The 16975-nt window shown below is 45.6% G+C and overlaps 1 protein-coding gene across 2 annotated transcripts in view; it reads left to right on the top strand.

Annotated features, from left to right (window-relative positions):
• Plxna2 (plexin A2) overlaps positions 1-16547 on the top strand; it is a 201244-nt gene extending 184697 nt beyond the window's left edge. The window contains exons 23-33 of one of the 2 annotated variants that reach the window (XR_004946163.1): positions 70-136; positions 340-486; positions 1101-1260; positions 1596-1699; positions 5200-5299; positions 6126-6316; positions 7364-7533; positions 9714-9926; positions 10539-10689; positions 11721-14479; positions 14963-16547. Coding sequence is in view for 1 of the 2 variants with exons in the window: in XM_036202014.1 (XP_036057907.1) it covers positions 70-136; positions 340-486; positions 1101-1260; positions 1596-1699; positions 5200-5299; positions 6126-6316; positions 7364-7533; positions 9714-9926; positions 10539-10689; positions 11721-11816 (1399 nt within the window). In the remaining variant the exon portion in view is untranslated. Of the gene's footprint in view, positions 1-69; positions 137-339; positions 487-1100; positions 1261-1595; positions 1700-5199; positions 5300-6125; positions 6317-7363; positions 7534-9713; positions 9927-10538; positions 10690-11720 lie in introns of both variants that reach the window. The other variant, XM_036202014.1, reaches the window with a different exon arrangement.
• Positions 16548-16975: the final 428 nt, after the last annotated feature.

Genomic DNA, 16975 nt, shown 5'->3' with positions numbered 1-16975 from the left:
ACAAGACAAACCTAAATTACTGCCAGACCCCTGTGTAAAGGGTGGTCCCCACCCCTCTGCCTTCTCCAGGACTGAGTCTGTGGCCGAGAAGATGCTGACCAACTGGTTTGCTTTCCTTCTACACAAATTCCTGAAGGTAAGAGGGAAGGAGGGAGCAGGACCAGAGCCAACCACACACCCTGGCCTTAGAAACAGCATGGGGATCTGTCCCTCAGAAACAATGATTCCTCGGTGTGGATGCTCTTAAGCAAAGCAGGTCTGGGGTTCTCTCCTCTGGCTGCAGAGGTAGTAAGGAAGGTTCAGGCAGGGTCTAAACTCTCTACCCTAATATTCCTACAGGAGTGTGCTGGGGAGCCACTCTTCATGCTGTACTGTGCAATCAAGCAGCAGATGGAGAAAGGCCCCATCGATGCTATCACTGGTGAGGCCCGCTACTCCCTGAGTGAGGACAAACTCATCCGGCAGCAGATCGAGTACAAGACCCTGGTGAGGAAGCCAAAAGTCAGGTTCCAGCCCTGGTACCACCTGTGATTGTCACTACTCTGCCTTCTAGCCCATGAGGCCATCTACCAAAAAAGAGGCTTAGAGACCAATCTGGGGCAATCCAAAGGGCATATCAAGTATATGAAGAGCAAGGCAGACCTTTCCCTCATCTTAACTGGTGAGCCAAAAGAGCTACATGTGCCTCAGTTTACCCTAGATGTTAATGAGGGAGAAAAGTCTACTCACCATTAGGTACTGCATAATCAGCAAGGAAAGAAAGCAAGTGTAGGTCTCTAGTATAAAAGCATTGAGGACACGTGAGGCCAGCCCTTGATGTCCATGGATCTATCTTGAACCCTCTCAAGTGCCTCACACCCAAGATTACCTTTCCCCAAGCCATCTAGGAAGTAGTGTCCCTTCTTCTTGAGAAAAGATTATCTTGGCTTCAGCTCTCAACAGTAGATGACAGGAAGAAGAGGAGAAAACCAAGTCTTAGGACAGAGAACCTCATTCTTCTCATAAGGAGAGCAAACCTTGGAAGAAGATTCTGAGGCCTCAACTTCTTCCCACACTACTTCCTAAGTATGTCCAGCTCACCCTTGATCCCCTACTTACAGATCCTGAACTGCGTCAACCCTGACAATGAGAACAGCCCAGAGATCCCAGTGAAGGTGTTAAACTGTGACACCATCACTCAAGTCAAGGAGAAGATCCTCGATGCAGTATATAAGAATGTTCCCTACTCCCAGCGGCCAAGGGCTGTGGACATGGACCTGGGTAGGAAGCCTGGCATTGGAATTGGAGGGCAAGAGGGAAACATGGCTTCCCAGAGAGCTATCGGGCCGTGAGATGGGTAGGGAAAGGGGATATGAAGTTCTGCCTTGTCCACAACTCCCACTGGAGTATGACTAGTTCCTGGCCATGGGAAGTACTTCTTTCCTAGGCTTTGTCCACTCAGATTTGAGTCTTTTACATATCAGCCTTACCCTGCCCCCCTTTTGGATGTCTCAAAGCTCTACACTGACATCAGCCAATGAGGACAAGGTTACTAGATCTCTAGAGGACACATAGAAGGGTGACCCTGACTGCCCCTACCAATCCTTTCCACCTAGAGTGGCGCCAAGGCCGGATTGCCAGAGTGGTGTTGCAAGATGAAGACATTACCACCAAGATAGAGGGTGACTGGAAGAGGCTTAACACGCTGATACATTACCAGGTGAGGGCAGGCCCTCCCTGTGGCCTTCATCCCCAAGAATGTCCCCTTTTCTCTCTGTTAGAAGGCCTCCAAAACCAACAAAGTACTTTCCTCTCTCCATTTTCTTCTTCTGTGGGTCTGGAACAGTGATGCTCAGCTGTGGCTGCCCATTAGTTTACCTGGGGGAATTTACAAAACATGGGCTTTCAGAATAGATCTAACTGCCTGGGCTCCAAAAAGGTGCCTTGTGCTCATTTATTTGGCTTCTTCCTAGTGCCACTGGCTCTCTGGCTTGTAGCAGAATAGGGCACAGACTTGTCTTCAGCCCCAAAGATCCATAGTAGCTGGAAATGTTACTTAAGTGCACTTTCTTTTTACCTGTAAGGGATACCCTAGCAGGTGTGTAGATTAGATTCAGCATAGAAAGTGACAAGGAATATATGTTTGTAATACTGGCAGACATGGAATGAACAATCACAAAAATTCCAGCAAAAGAATATAAGCATCTACTCCACCCTGCTTTCATCCCATGGGAACCACTCACAGCTTGGGGGTCTCTGTAAGATTAAGCACAGGTAGACAGATTGGGATTCAGGAAAAGTACTAAAATAGGAGCTAGAAATGAGAGACACCAAGGAAAATTAAGCCAACCAGAGGAAGTGCCTCAGGCTATAAGACCCATGGGACTGTTTGATTAATAATATCCTCCTATGTGCCTGGCTTACAAAGTGAGGCCTGCAGAGGGCTGACTGACTGGCAAGGCTGAGCTACCAATGACCAGCCTCTGGGAAGCCCTGAAGCTGTCCAAGTGCCTCAAAGCACAAAAGAATCTGGGGGCACTGGGGGTACCCCAAAGTATTCCTCCCAGCACATCCTCTACACTGCACCTAGATCTCAGCCCCAAGTGAGGGAAGGTGTGTAAACAAGACCTGAGGCTTTAAAGGTGTATTGTAGCCTAACACCCACTCTGGTGGTGAGATTCTATAATTTCTCCCAACCTTGAGCTATTCATCTGTTCACTGGAGCTATGACAAGGGAAGGCATGAAGGTAGCTGGAAGAATCAGAAACAAGTGTAGAAACTCAACATTTGCACCTACATACAAGCAGGAATAATCAAATCACTCCTTGTTAATTCCACACATGTAAACACACATACACAACAACTTTTATATGGTAAGTACATCCAGAACAATTGTAATGAACCAATTAGACATAAATGAGAAAGTGCAAAAGAGACTATACTGTGCCACCAAATCTGTTCTTGAAGGGCTTGCTTAGGGCCTTTGCTTCCGTCCATCTCTGATACCCTAATGATTGTTCCTGCATTACCCATCTTGTGACTTCCAATAAGAATAGAGTATCCCTTTCTTATTGTGTTCCTTTTACAACACACTTCCAGTTCCCTCATGTCATTTATTGTTCATATATGTATTCATTCCTCAAATATTTACTGAGTGCCAGGCACTTCCCACACTCTAGTTCTGAGTGGCAGGGGCAGCAGGGAGTCTTCCTTCCTTTGAGAGATAATGAAGATGGTATTATTATTCAAAATAGCAACATGAATACCAACACATGCTGAGTGCTCACTCGGTACCTGGTACTTCACCAGCCTTTATGTGTCTTAATTTCTTTAATAATCATCACAACAGTGATTACCAGACATGATTATTATTCTCAGTGACAAATGAGACAACCAAGGCCCAGGGGGGCTAAGTCATTTCACTGGTAAGTGGTGGCAGAGCTGAGGTCAGATCCAGCCAGGTATTTTGAGCTTGGGTTTATACCACCTATTGACTCAAAGAGAGAAACAAAACAAAATAAAACATAGGTGGGGTAGGGAGAAAGAGACAGAGTAAGAGAGAGTGAGAGACAGAGAGACAAAGGGGGAAGAGGATCTTTAGTAACTAACCTTGGAATTAGTCTTATTAGTCACCTTGTGAATTTCACTATAGATGACAACAGACCATTAACACTGTCATCTGTCCTTGCTGGGTGTATAAACTCCCACCTTGCCAGGCTTTCAGAGGAGCATTTCTGGGTGGCTGGTGGCAAGAATTCTTGAGAGATAGGGGTAATGCCCCTTACCTCTCCTCAATCATGGATTAAGTGCTGATAGTACAAATAGCTGGCAGATCCAGAGCTTCTCCAGCCAGGACGTGAACACTGGCACCTCTTGGGAATAACGGTGGCTGCACAGGGCTCAGAACCCAAGAGCTTCACCCACCTTGCCCTCTCGCTAACTTCTCTGGACCCCTGCAGAAGAAAATCATCTTAATTAACAAAGAAAGGGGTAAAAATCTGCCTGGTCTCCTGCAGATTTATAAGGAGGGTAAAATTAAACACCACCACTAAAGCTGGCTATCAGGGAATCTCGTTAACACTAATGTTCATTTATAGTTTGACTTCTCAACATTTAATTCTTTTTTGGTGAGAGAGAAGAACTGACAATTTAAGACCTAGAAAGATGGTTTTATGGCTAGTGAGGCTATAAATCAAACTTACAAAGTTCATAAAAATTGTTAAAATAAAAAATGGTTTAATAGGAATGTTTTATGGCCCATAACATTATTATAGCTGTTTTATTCCCTCTGCGTTAGGGGTTTAATTGGATCACCACAATTCTGGGGATTCTCCGTTTTTATTAGATGGAGGGCAATCTTAAATCAAGATGGCCCCGAATGTCTTCTCTATGGCTTCTCATTCATCAGCCCTCCCCCAGAAGGTGCTAGGCCTGGCATCTTCTCAGAGAACAAGGCAATGTGCCATCTTTCTCACAGCTTCCCAAGGGCAGATGTCCTTTTGGTGAAACTGTTCAAGGTGGCCAACATATAATACAACACAGGCCAGGAGGAAATTGAAGCCAAAGGAAAGATGTGACTTAGACCAATGTGACTTGTAATAAAATCCAAAATTAGGAAATATAACGAGGAGACTGTGTACTCTGGAGACATACAGGTCTGAAGAAAAATATCAATCCTCAGTATATTAATGATGAGAGCTTGAAGCAGTGATTTAGCATACCCCTGCTTCTGTTTTCTCATCTGTAAAATGAAAATAGTCATCCATGACATGAGGTGATGGGAGACTGAGTCTAACCCTTCTGTCCAATAGAAATAGAATGCTAACTACATATGTCATTCTAAATTTTTCATTAGCTTCACTAAAAAGCAGAAACAGACTGTTGAAATAATGTTAACAATGTACTTTATTTAACTCAGCTTAAAAGAATTAGCCAATGTATAATCAATATAAGACTAATTAATGACATCATTTATAGTCTTTCATACTAACATTCTGAAATCCTGTGTGTGTGTGTGTGTGTGTGTGTGTGTGTGTGTGTGTGTGTGTGAACTCAGATGCCTAGCTGAGACTGGCTACATGTCAGGTGATCTACAGACATAAAAAGCATGAATGGTTGTGGTAATATTTCTGAACTTCTACTAACCCCAAACTCCCTAGAAGTACTTAACTTCTCAAGACACCTGAATTACCCCATATTATCCTTTTGTGCCCATCTTAGGTGTCAGACAGGTCAGTGGTTGCTCTGGTACCCAAGCAGACCTCCTCCTACAACATCCCTGCTTCTGCCAGCATCTCCCGGACATCCATTAGCAGATATGGTAAGCAGCCAGAATGCGATTGGGAAACTCAAGATCTAGGCTTCTGTGACCCTCAGGGACTACCTGCTCCTGCCCTTGTCAGGAAGCCCCTGTTGCTGCCATACCTTCATACAAAGGTACTGGCTCATCTGCCTCCTTCCTAAGGAGTCCTAAGGGCTGTGTGTCTCCTTTGAGAAGAGGTAGCAGGTAGCACCACAAGCCCTTTCATTGCTGTCTATGCCCAGTAAGAAGTTGGAATAGCCTAGTACAGTTCTTTTCTCAAAAGTATCTTAGTTCGTACACAGAATGGATCATTCTTTCATTTCCACTCCCAGTCTCCTCTGGGCAGCATGAGTCAGTCTCTCTTATTTTGTCTGTTTTGGTTCCATGTACACTCAAAGGCACTAGACTGCCCATCTGAAAGAAGCTATAGAACTAAAACAGTAGCTCAAAAAGGGGTTCAGAAAACATATTCAGGACCTGTTAACTACAAAGAGAATCATTACAACTTGACTTTCTAGGGTGCCTGTGCATATGTGTATATATATATCGACATTTTACTTGATTATTGTTCATTGCTAGAAATATCGGAAGAGAGGAGGCTCCTAAAATCTCATGGGTGTCTGAGCTCTTAAAATTTCTAAACCTTCTTTCTAGAAAAAGATTGTAGGCTCCTCTGTCTAACTAAGGATCCCTAAAATTATTCATGAAATATATAGTCCAAGGAGTCCTTTCAAGGTGAAGCACATTCATTATAAGAAGATGCAGCAGTTGGGTGGGATTCCTGAAGGATACTTCAAGCAGGAGGTTGGCTTGCCTCACTCTGGCCTCCTCTACCCTCTTCCAGACTCTTCCTTCAGGTACACAGGAAGCCCAGACAGCCTCCGGTCTCGGGTCCCCATGATCACTCCAGACCTGGAGAGTGGTGTCAAGGTGTGGCATCTAGTGAAGAACCATGACCATGGCGATCAGAAGGAGGGCGACCGGGGCAGCAAGATGGTATCTGAGATCTACTTGACCCGGCTCCTAGCCACCAAGGTAACTCCTGCACTACCCAAGCCAAGCTATTCCCTACACTTTGGCACAAACAACCATGCTACAGGTACTTCCTACCCATTCTTCTGCTGGCTTCCACTATCTCTGCTTTTTATACCCGTGTTCTAGTCCAGTGGGAGAGATAACAGAAAGGCCTAGTTGAACCATCAATCTAAGGAAAGACTATCCCTCCCAACCCATTGCACCTCAGTCTGAGCAGAGATAAAGGCAGCACACTCTAGATTTCCCAGGAGAGGACAAACCAAGCCTTCAAGGATGCTTTACCTTAGAGATCAGGCTGGATTCTAAATGCTTTCCTCACTGACCCTACTGCAGTGTTGCAGGGACTCTAACACAGTTGCTTAAAGCTCTCAGACTTTCTCTCAGATTGATCCAGAATAACTCTATCAGACTCATGTCTCCATTCTTGCTTTGTTAAATATGCCCAGTATATCACTAAGAGATAACCAAAAGATATCAGAGAAAGTCAGAAGTTCTACTAGTCCCCAAAGTGTGTCTGGACAAGTCCAGGCTTGTCACTGCCTCTAGAATCCATGAAACCTGTGGATCATGGCTGTTCCTGGGTTCTCTTGAAGCTAGATCTGAAGCCTATGCTCCTGACACTAACACCTTAAAGTTCTTCATCCTTCCTGTCAGACCTTCCCCCCAACTCTCTAAGCCCTTGGCAAGGGTCAGATTCCCTGAACACCCTCTGTGGACTCTGCTGCCAGCCTGAACCCTCTCACTCATTCTAGGAAATCCCATTTCAGAGCACTTCCTATTGTCCCATCTAATGCCCTGAGCTCATCCCTTCAGGGCATGCTGCCACAGATTAGAAGAGAGATTCCTTCTGTGGATTCCCAGACTTGTCAGTCCCTCCCAACTCCACAATTCCCATACAGTACCTACCTCATTCCTGCCCCTCCATCTGCACTCTTCTGCATTTCAGACAAATTTCCAGGGTAGGATGGATGCAAGACACCATCTGGCATGCCTTCTGCTGCCCTCTAGCACCCACCCACCATTTCACTGCCCCCCTTACTCCCACAGGGCACCTTGCAGAAATTTGTGGACGACTTGTTTGAGACCTTGTTCAGCACTGTGCACCGGGGTAGCGCTCTCCCCCTAGCCATCAAGTACATGTTTGATTTCCTGGATGAGCAGGCAGACAGACACAGTATCCACGACACAGATGTGCGGCACACCTGGAAAAGCAACTGGTAACCCCAGGGGAGCTCAATGGGGGTGCCACCTGGGGAGGCCCAGAACTCTGGGTGTTGGGGACCAGCAGAGACTAGAGATGGGAGGTAGCTGGGTCTCAGCTGGGGCTGGGTGATCTGAGGGTCCTGGAACACATCACACGTAACACACATACACACACACACACACACACACACACACACACACACACACACACTGCAGAGTCAACATCATCCTCAAGGCTGCCAAGTTTTTAACCACAGAAGCAATAGAAAAGATGTTTTGAAAGCATGATCCTTGTTCAAGACTCTTCCACGTCCAGATTAGTGGTGGGAGAAGCAGCCCTTAATAGCCCCTAGCATGAGCCCCACCCCCCCCCCCAGCTTTTGAGCCTGGACCACAGACCATGTTAAGGACTAGCTTATAGACAGATAGGGCTTATCTAAGAGCCAGAGTCAAGAAGGCTTCCTCTAGGTTGGGGATTTAGCTCAGTGGTAGAGCACTTGTCTAGCAAGCGCAAGGCCCTGGGTTCGATCCTCAGCTCAAAAAAAAAAAAAAACCAAAAAACAAAAAACAAAACAAAACGGAAAGAAGGCTTCCTCTAGGACTGAGCACAAAGAGGGAAGGCATTTGGATTGGGCAGGAAGCCCATGCAGCTGTCTAGAGTCAGCAATCCCCAGAAAACAGAGCTGACACAGATGGGCTCAGGCTGTTATTTGGAAATCAAAAGTCCTAGCAACCATCAAAATACTTTGAAAGAGCCAATGGGGCCTTGGAATAGACCTTCATTCTCTTGGTGTTGTGGCCACTGGGCCCTCCTCATCTGCAGTTTTTGGTCACAGTGGAGTGACATGGAGAGGTTCAGTGGCAGTAGGTGAAGAACATGCAGTAAGCTCTACCAAGGCAGGTCCATGGCATCCCCTCAGCTTTGTAGGATGTCCAGCCCAGTACTGGGAATGGCAGTTTGGGGACATTCTCTGTGCCTTCTGGCTAGACTCAAGCAACAGTAATGTACCTTCTTCCCCCAGTGTGATAGTGTGATAAAGCTGAGTCACGTGGCTCACACTTCATAGAGCAAAGATCCAAGAGAAAGAACTTAGACATGTCCAGCACTGCCAGAATAGGACAGGACAGAAGAGTTGTGCCAATGTTGGCTGAGGCAGCTCCTCCTAGGTTTCAAGAAAGGATTGTGAGTTGAAGACAAGCAAAAATTACAAACAGAGGCTTGAGAGGGGACCAACACTGACATTCCCATTGTTTAGCATTAGAAAGAAACATGGAAAATATGGAGATGGTGAAGTCATCAGAATGCAAAGAAAAGAATAGAGAAAGCTAAGGACAGTACTTAGGCTAGAAGGGCAAGCCCATGACAGAGTTCATGTCACACAAGCATCAGAAGAGTCAAGCCTGGAAGGTAGCTGGAGAACACAAACTTTTGAAAGAGGCAAAACTGTAGCTATGGAAGCTGTCCTGGTTTTGAAGGAGGGCAATGTTCTTACTGCCTTATAACCTCAGAAATAGCAAAGGCTATTCCCCTCTGCAGTCTCCTAACTGCTGTTAGGATCCTTTTGGGAAAAAATCAGAGCCACTGTGAGCCATTCTTTCCTGGAATGCCAAAAACATCTCCTTCTCTTCCCTCTGCCATGCCCAAACACAGAAAGCCCAGGAGGGGACCCCTGGAGGAAATCCCTCCCATGAGGAGCCTGTCCTCTGGCCCAGCCCTAGGAAGTGGCTCAGTGGCCCACTGGATCCAGAGGGTATGTGGTGCTCCCACTGAAGCAGTGCTTGGGACTGCCTGCCTACTTCCTTACAGTGGCCGTGAGCACTGTGAGGCACTCTAGGAGCTTGATGGCTTTGTCTGAAACCCTGGGAAAATTGTGTTCTCTGTAGTTGACCTTCCCTGGAGCACTAAGACCTTGAAAAGCCTGTCAAAAAGAAGCAGAGCCTAGACACACCCACCCCTCAGCTATTAGGGAGCAGAGCCAATGCCCTGGTATGACAAAACCAAAGTCCCTCTGCTTTGTCCTACAGTCGGAAACAGCATAAGCTGAGCAACCAGGCCCTGCTGGGCCAGTTTCTGAGTTCGTTGCCCTCTCCTTTAGAATGGAACATCTGCTCTACCGTTCAGCAGTAAGGAAAGAGTTTTAGTAAGGGACAATGCCAAAATATATTCTTCATGGTACTCTGCCTTTTCCTACAGCCTCCCTCTGCGTTTCTGGGTGAATGTCATCAAGAACCCTCAGTTTGTATTTGACATCCACAAGGGCAGCATCACAGATGCCTGCCTCTCTGTGGTAGCCCAGACCTTCATGGATTCCTGTTCCACATCAGAGCACCGTCTGGGCAAAGACTCACCTTCCAATAAGTTGCTCTATGCCAAGGATATCCCCAGTTACAAGAACTGGGTAGAAAGGTCAGTAGTTTCCCTAAGACACACACTGTGGGCATCTAAGATACCACTGAAGACCAGGACTGTCTATGACCACTGAGGACCAGGACCTCATACCCCCCATGTTGTGGGAAGGAAGGGGGATTTGTGTCCTGGGAAGTCTGATAATTATCACATTTTTATTATATCATACAAATTAACATTTACTGAGCATGTAAGAATTACTATGATAAGGATTTTGTATGTTGTTTCACATAAATATCCAAATGGACAGTTGTAAAATAGCTGCTATGATAATCCCTGTTTTACTAATGAGGGAATGAGGCACAGAAAGTCTATGTAACTTGACCAAGGTCACCAGCTAGCAGGTTGAAGAGCTGAGATGTGAACACAAGAGTCTTGCCAGAGTTTGGGCTCTTAACTACTCAGGACACTGCAGCTCTTAGCTGGCTGAAGAGTCCTGCAGAAACTTGGACCTCACCCTAGACTCAAACTTCAGCTTGAGGCAGAGGCAACACTAGAGAGGAGATGAAAAGAAGGATCAGTGTGGACCCCTGGTTCTCATGACCTGGGCCAGGGTTGGTATTGGTAGAGGTTTGCTTAACCCTCATCATGTGCCTGTCCTGTCCATGGCAGATACTATGCAGATATTGCCAAGCTTCCAGCCATTAGTGACCAAGATATGAATGCCTACCTCGCGGAGCAGTCCCGCCTGCACGCCACAGAGTTCAATATGCTGAGTGCCCTCAACGAGATCTATTCCTATGTCAGCAAGTATAGTGAGGAGGTAAGACAGGGTCTCAAGGGCAGAGACCAACTCACAGCTTGATCAAGGTCTGAAACAACAATAGGGGTCACTTTTAAAAATCACAATCCATAGTCATAGTCTTGAGCCCCAAATCATCATCTTTTCTTTACAAGACAGCCCATCCTCTCCTACTTCACTGAATTCCTCCCTGTACATTATCTTTTCTCATTCAAGTATTGTATAACTAATTTTATTCTTTCTTAAATAATGAATAGAATTATCCATTTATGCTTGGACAGATCCTGTCTGTCATTTTTCAGATAGACGGGTGGACTTTGATAAGAACAGAAGTTAACCAGGAAGGTGACAGGCCATGCATTAGCACTGAACCTAAAGGAAGAAGTAGCAAAATAATAGTAGCCCACACTTCAGTAGCTCTTACATATGCTTTAAGCACATGAGAGCTCTATGTACATGCATATATCCCTGCATGTGTCTGTTAATGTGTGATCTGCATGATTTTGTGGCATGCCACCCATATGGCAGTAAATAGAGCTGAAAAATTCCTGTGTGACCTCAGAGCCATCCGAACCTCATAGCACCCATGAGTCTATGGCCATGCTTTGTAAATGATTCTACCAAGCTGCTGGTTATGCAGCTTACAAAACTAGGTACGGTCTGTGCTCTTAGTAGTAAGTAACTGTGTAACTAGTGTATAAACTGTGTTTACTATGCTACACTTTTATTGCTGGTTTAGAGCATAATCCTACTTATAAAAGCAGATTCAAACATTGCATATGTGTTCTCTTGTACTTGATTCAGTGTGAGTACTCTGAGCTATTTTCCTGCTGACAAAAGTCACGTAAGGACTCTTTTCTTAGAAAGTGTCCTGGTGGCTAACTAAAGCATGAATATGCATAGATCTATTCATTTAATTATGCCAGCTATTTGACATTACATTCCTAAAGGCAGAATGGAAAAGTGGAAGGAAAGGTGCTAGGTTGATGACTCCAGAAAGTCGTGCATTTGAAGCTGAGTCTTGAGTCACCTGCCTTTGTTTTGCCCCTCAGCTCATCGGGGCACTAGAGCAGGATGAGCAGGCCCGGCGGCAACGACTGGCCTACAAGGTGGAGCATCTCATCAATGCCATGTCCATCGAGAGCTGAAAGGAGGACCTCCTATTCCCGGAAGAGGGACCCAGACAAGCGATCACACTGGAGTCTCAAAACGAAGGATGGGACGAGAGAAGGGTATCACGCCCCAGAGCTGGCTGCCCACTGAAACCACATGACGGGAGAGAGAAAGGCTCCTTTCTCAATGCCAGCCGTGTTTCGTCACAGCCAGTTCCTGCCAGAAGGACAGTGAACACCACCCATCACAGTGTGAGCTCAGGACACCATGGGCAAGGAGGAGGAGGCCCTACAAGCTAAGAGGCTTGAACCTGATGGTTCTGCCTCCGTGACTGCTGCTTTGCATGAAAACTCATTTGATGTATATTGGGAAATAATGAGAACTTTATTTAATTTTTTTAAGAAAAAGGGAAAAAAACAGAAATAAAACAAAACATAAAGCCTTCCTGTCCAACCCGTCCAACTTTTGTTTAATCTGATTTCTGCCCCCTTCTCAGTAACATCTCTCCTTCCTTCTGTAACATCTCTTTCTCAATGTCAGAAAATGCCTGAGAGATGCTGAGAAAAAACAGTATGGAAATGTCCTCCTCTCCCTTGAACTGAAAGGAAAAGGAGAGGGAAGGACCGCAAGCTCCTACTGAACGTTTGGCAAACAGGCCAGGAAGACCTGGAGCCCACCACAGCCAGAAGAACCTAGGAACTGCCGGCCTTTGTGGGAACCGTGAAAGCTGATCAGCTCCACCTGTAATAGGCAGCTGCTTTCCATGCTGCACCCTTGTGTATCCTCACCTCCTGAGAGGAGGAATGTACCTACTGAGGACCCGTAACTGTGGGCACATCTTTCGTTTGTTTCGTTTAATCCCAAACCTCAACAAATGAGGAGTTGATCTCTGGTACTTTTCCTTTTTGGTTTCCCTAGAGTTGATACCAGAAATGGGAGAGGTGAGCCTCTCCCAGACCAGCCACCTCCTCCCTGAGAACTCCGAGCAGAGCACCATGTCAGCCTCTGTCATAAGCCAGTCACACAGGGGCTGTACAGACCAGGCTTTCTAGGTCTGGTTTGAATGGGGAACATAGGTGTTTGACTTTGGATTTCACCCAACCACCCACGAGTTTACGGCAATTAAAAAGAAAACAAACTCAAATACTGTTTACAGTAAGCAATACTTGAAGAGTATAGGTTTAAGATGCAACAGTATTTATTATTTTACTTTCTTTTCTCTTGTGCCTGGAGCGGGGAGGCCAACCTTCACTCATATCCAGAAGCTCCTGACCATCTGGGCACAGTGCTTTTGCCTGAGTAGAAATGACTGGTATCCCATCATCTCTGCCATCTCTGTCTGTCATGGATCCATGGATGTGAAAGTGGATAGCTTCCTGAGAGGGCACCTGTCCATCCTTCTGTCTCCTGACACTGAATAATGCCATAGATGCCAGATTTTCTGAGTATATCTTCCAAGCAGAGGCCAAGGCTCCATTCTTGGGTCCAAAGGCAAGCTCTGTGGTAGCGGAATAAGAAATTCAGCTGGTAAGCCCTCAGGGAATTCATTCCTCCTGCCTTGGCATATCTCCAAGCAGCCAACTCCAACAGCTTTGCAAGCAGCATCTGTCTCAAGGTAGGAGGACAAGAGGAAGGCAAAGGCTGGCACAGGAAAAGGCTGAAGAGATCTCCCATTCTTGCCTTGTGCTTTTCAAGAGGTCAGGAATGCCAGGCTGTAGGGCTTGGAAAAAAGACCAGCTACGCTGAGACCAGACCTGGGTTATTTCCTTCACAATTAACCCAGGCCTCAACTTATACGTCCAGTTAATTCCAGTTTCTGAGACTCTACTGACCAGATGTGACTCCCAGCACAATCCAGGGAGGGAAGTCAAGAAGGTGGCTTCCAGTCTATGTACATGTCTTCAGATGGCTATCTCACACACACCAGATGCTGTCAGGGCTGTTCAGCTTGTAACTCACCTGAAAGCTGACAATGGAGAGAGAAAAGTGTTCAGCAAAATACTCAGGAAACTTGCTGATTTTATGATGATTCACAACCAGCCATGCCAAGGCCATTTTTCTTCTGATAATCTACTCATGTTAAAGTTTTTCAGGGTCATATTAATAGCCTGGAAAAAATACTAGTGACTGGCCTTCCACACTAAGCCAAAGTGTTTGCTCTTCACAGCACCCAAAGCTTATCATCTTAGAGCCTGTAATTTATGAGAATGAAGGAAGTGATGTAGTCAAAACAAGAATATGAACAGAAGACTGCACTGCCCAGGACAAACTCCAGCCCACCCTATTTTCCATTCCAGTTCAGTTAAAGGCTTTCTGAGTAGCTGCTACCATTCAGGCTGATGTCCACAGTGCCATTTCATCAAAAAGCAAAAAACAAAATGTTTGACTTCTCTTTCAATAGCACCCAAACCTTCCCTAGTGTGCTGACCTGGTACCTTACAGCAGCCACTTATGGTAGCCACTCATTACCTCTGGCATGCTTCACTGAAGATGTTTGGAGAGTATGGAGAGAATGATGGGACAGAGCAAATCAAGGAGTATAGATGAAGGGAGCAGGGCCAGCATGAAGGGTGGTCTAGCAACTTTACTAAGAATTCCATGAGCTGGACAACTTGGGCTGAAAAGAGAAGTGGTCAAGGGGCATGGTTAAGAAGAATTAAGAAGGAAAATTCAGCTGGAGACAGGCCAGGCCAGGATGGTGAGTGACTGCAGAGTCTTGTTTTCATTCTAGCTTCCTACCTATCCTTCCACTAGCTCTTTGTGTTTTTTAATTAATAGAGTCTACTCCCTAAGGAATGGAGATGAAAGGAGGCTGATTGGTCACTCTTCTTGCTATTATCCAACTGGAGGATATTTTGGCCTTTTGTTTAAAAAGAAAAAAAAGTATTAAAGCTACAGCCCTTCCCCACAAGAAGCCATTTACCTTTGGCATGAAGTCTCTCTTAAGCCTACTTAGCTTTACTTTATTTCATTGATGTACACAAAAGCCAATTCTCTAGGAGTGGAACAGGATTGTAGAAGGTTTGAAGACAGAATTCTAGAAGACTATATGGAGACATCCTTCAACTGGATCTGGCACCACCTCCTGCCTTCTGTGTGGGTCAGGCACTTCTGTATCTGATGTTCTACCTCTTTCCATGGTTTGATTCTCAAAACCGCTCTGATCCCCCTCTCTTTACAGAGTGTACTCATTCAAGTCATGGGCAGATGTGATCTGACAGAAGGAGGGGACTGTGTCCTGCATTCATTCATTTGGAGGTTTATAAGTGGTAATCATCTGCCAGGTTCTTAGAGCTTCTGAAAAAGAGGGTGAATAAGGCCAAGGAGGTCCTTCTTCCAGCAAATGCATCTTCTCCAAGCTGCTAGTTCTGCCACCAATACAGCAGGACTGTTCTTCCCACAATTTCCAGAAGAAAGCACCAGGTGCATAGAAAATGAGGCACCATGAAGGAAAAATGCTGACCCACCCAGACACCTTACCTCACCCTGGGAGCAGGCCCCCTAGCAGTGAGATCTGCTCTCATTTCTACTGCCACCAGCTCTTTAGTCAGCACAACCTTGTTGCTTAAGCTCCTGTCCTTTCAATTCCACCAAAATGAGGATAAAAAATAGCATTTAAGGCCCCTGGCCCTGCTGATCATTAGATAGAAGCAATGGTGGCTGTACATGTGGTCTGACACAAGCAGAGAAAGCTGGAGGCTCCTAGCCAGCCAGTTCCAGATACTGCACAACTGCCACATCTGTAATCTCATGTGCTGCCAGCAGCTACTCTAAAAAGGGTTCTAACCAAATTGTGTCATGACTAAGAGTCCTGCAACCTGAACACAGACAGGGAAGAATTGAGATACAGAGGGCTATGAGTGTGAGGAAATGCAACGTGGCTCCAGGGACACAGGGCATGAAGAAGATCTTATGATGGGAGGGGCCTGGGAAAAGATGGTCGGGTCCTCCTGATGCCTTGTCCCAGGAATGTTCTCAGAGAAGACAATGGCATCATATTCATATCTCCACATATCCTTTCCTTCTATCTTTTCTGCTTATTTCCTAGAGTGAAGATTTAGCATCTGAGGCCCAGTGATGCTTATAATGAAGGGTGAAGTTTCTCTTGGCACTTTCTAACCACTCCAGGGGATGTCCTGAGAGAGGATCAAAGCAGTGCCTGTCAGGCAGGCCTTAACACAATAAGCAAACTAGAGATTCTCCTGTCTTGCACAGACTCACAAGTCACTCTCCTCTCCCATACCATCCCCCTAGACTGAGCTGCCTCCTCCCTGCCTCTGTGCTGCCTGCAACATAGGCCCCAATGAAGGAAGTGAGAAGCTTCTTCTAGAACTCAGTCAGTGTCATCACTTTCACATTCTTGGTCTCCATTTTGGCATTCAAGCATAAGGAAGTGTGGTCCCCATCAAACAGGACCAAATTTCCTGAATGTATGGGAGAGAAAGGGACAAGCTCTTTATACAGGCACAAGGGCCTTGAGCCCAGTTGCCTCTCCTCATCCCCTCCTACTCAGACCCCTCCCCATGACACACTGGAATCTGTATTATATCTATTTTTAAGAAAGTACAATGCTGGTTGTCTGGTTTTGTTTTTACAGGTGTTACAAGATAATAAATAATAAAATGAAATATTTAAAATGTTCCAATAAAGCGGGGTTTTGTTATCTAATATATTATCATGTACTTATTGTAAATATGAAACTCCTATTTTGCAAGCCAAGGACACAATTTGTACTGTTGTTATATATAAATAAAGATTACTGGATAAAAAAAAAATCTCCTTAAATTTTCAAATAAACATAGTTGTTTGGCCACACAGGTACAGAACAGCTTTGGAACTATTTTAGATGGAGATATTCAGAAAAATCAACTGAGTTGTTTTGAATGAATCAGAAAACTCCCTGAAGCCAGCACTCATTAGCTCTAGCCCTCTTCACCATACACTTGCATGCAGTCTGTTCCAGTCATACCAGTGGGTGAACACTGCCCCCTAGCCCCAGGACCTCAGAATACAGTTTGCTCTGGGGAGGTTGGGCGGCTTCCATAGTGAGTTCTGCAAACAGACCCCCTAGGACCAGCCCTTCCTAAAAGCACACTCACTCGTGGATTAAGTACTAGGTTGAAATGGGGATGAGAGAAGCATGGCCCTTGCCCCCACTGCTCTTGAGATGATTCTGAAAGAGACTTTTAGGACT

The sequence above is a fragment of the Onychomys torridus genome, chromosome 11 (assembly GCF_903995425.1).
Source record: "Onychomys torridus chromosome 11, mOncTor1.1, whole genome shotgun sequence".
Classification (NCBI taxonomy): domain Eukaryota; kingdom Metazoa; phylum Chordata; class Mammalia; order Rodentia; family Cricetidae; genus Onychomys; species Onychomys torridus.
This window is presented reverse-complemented; position numbering and strand designations above follow the sequence as displayed.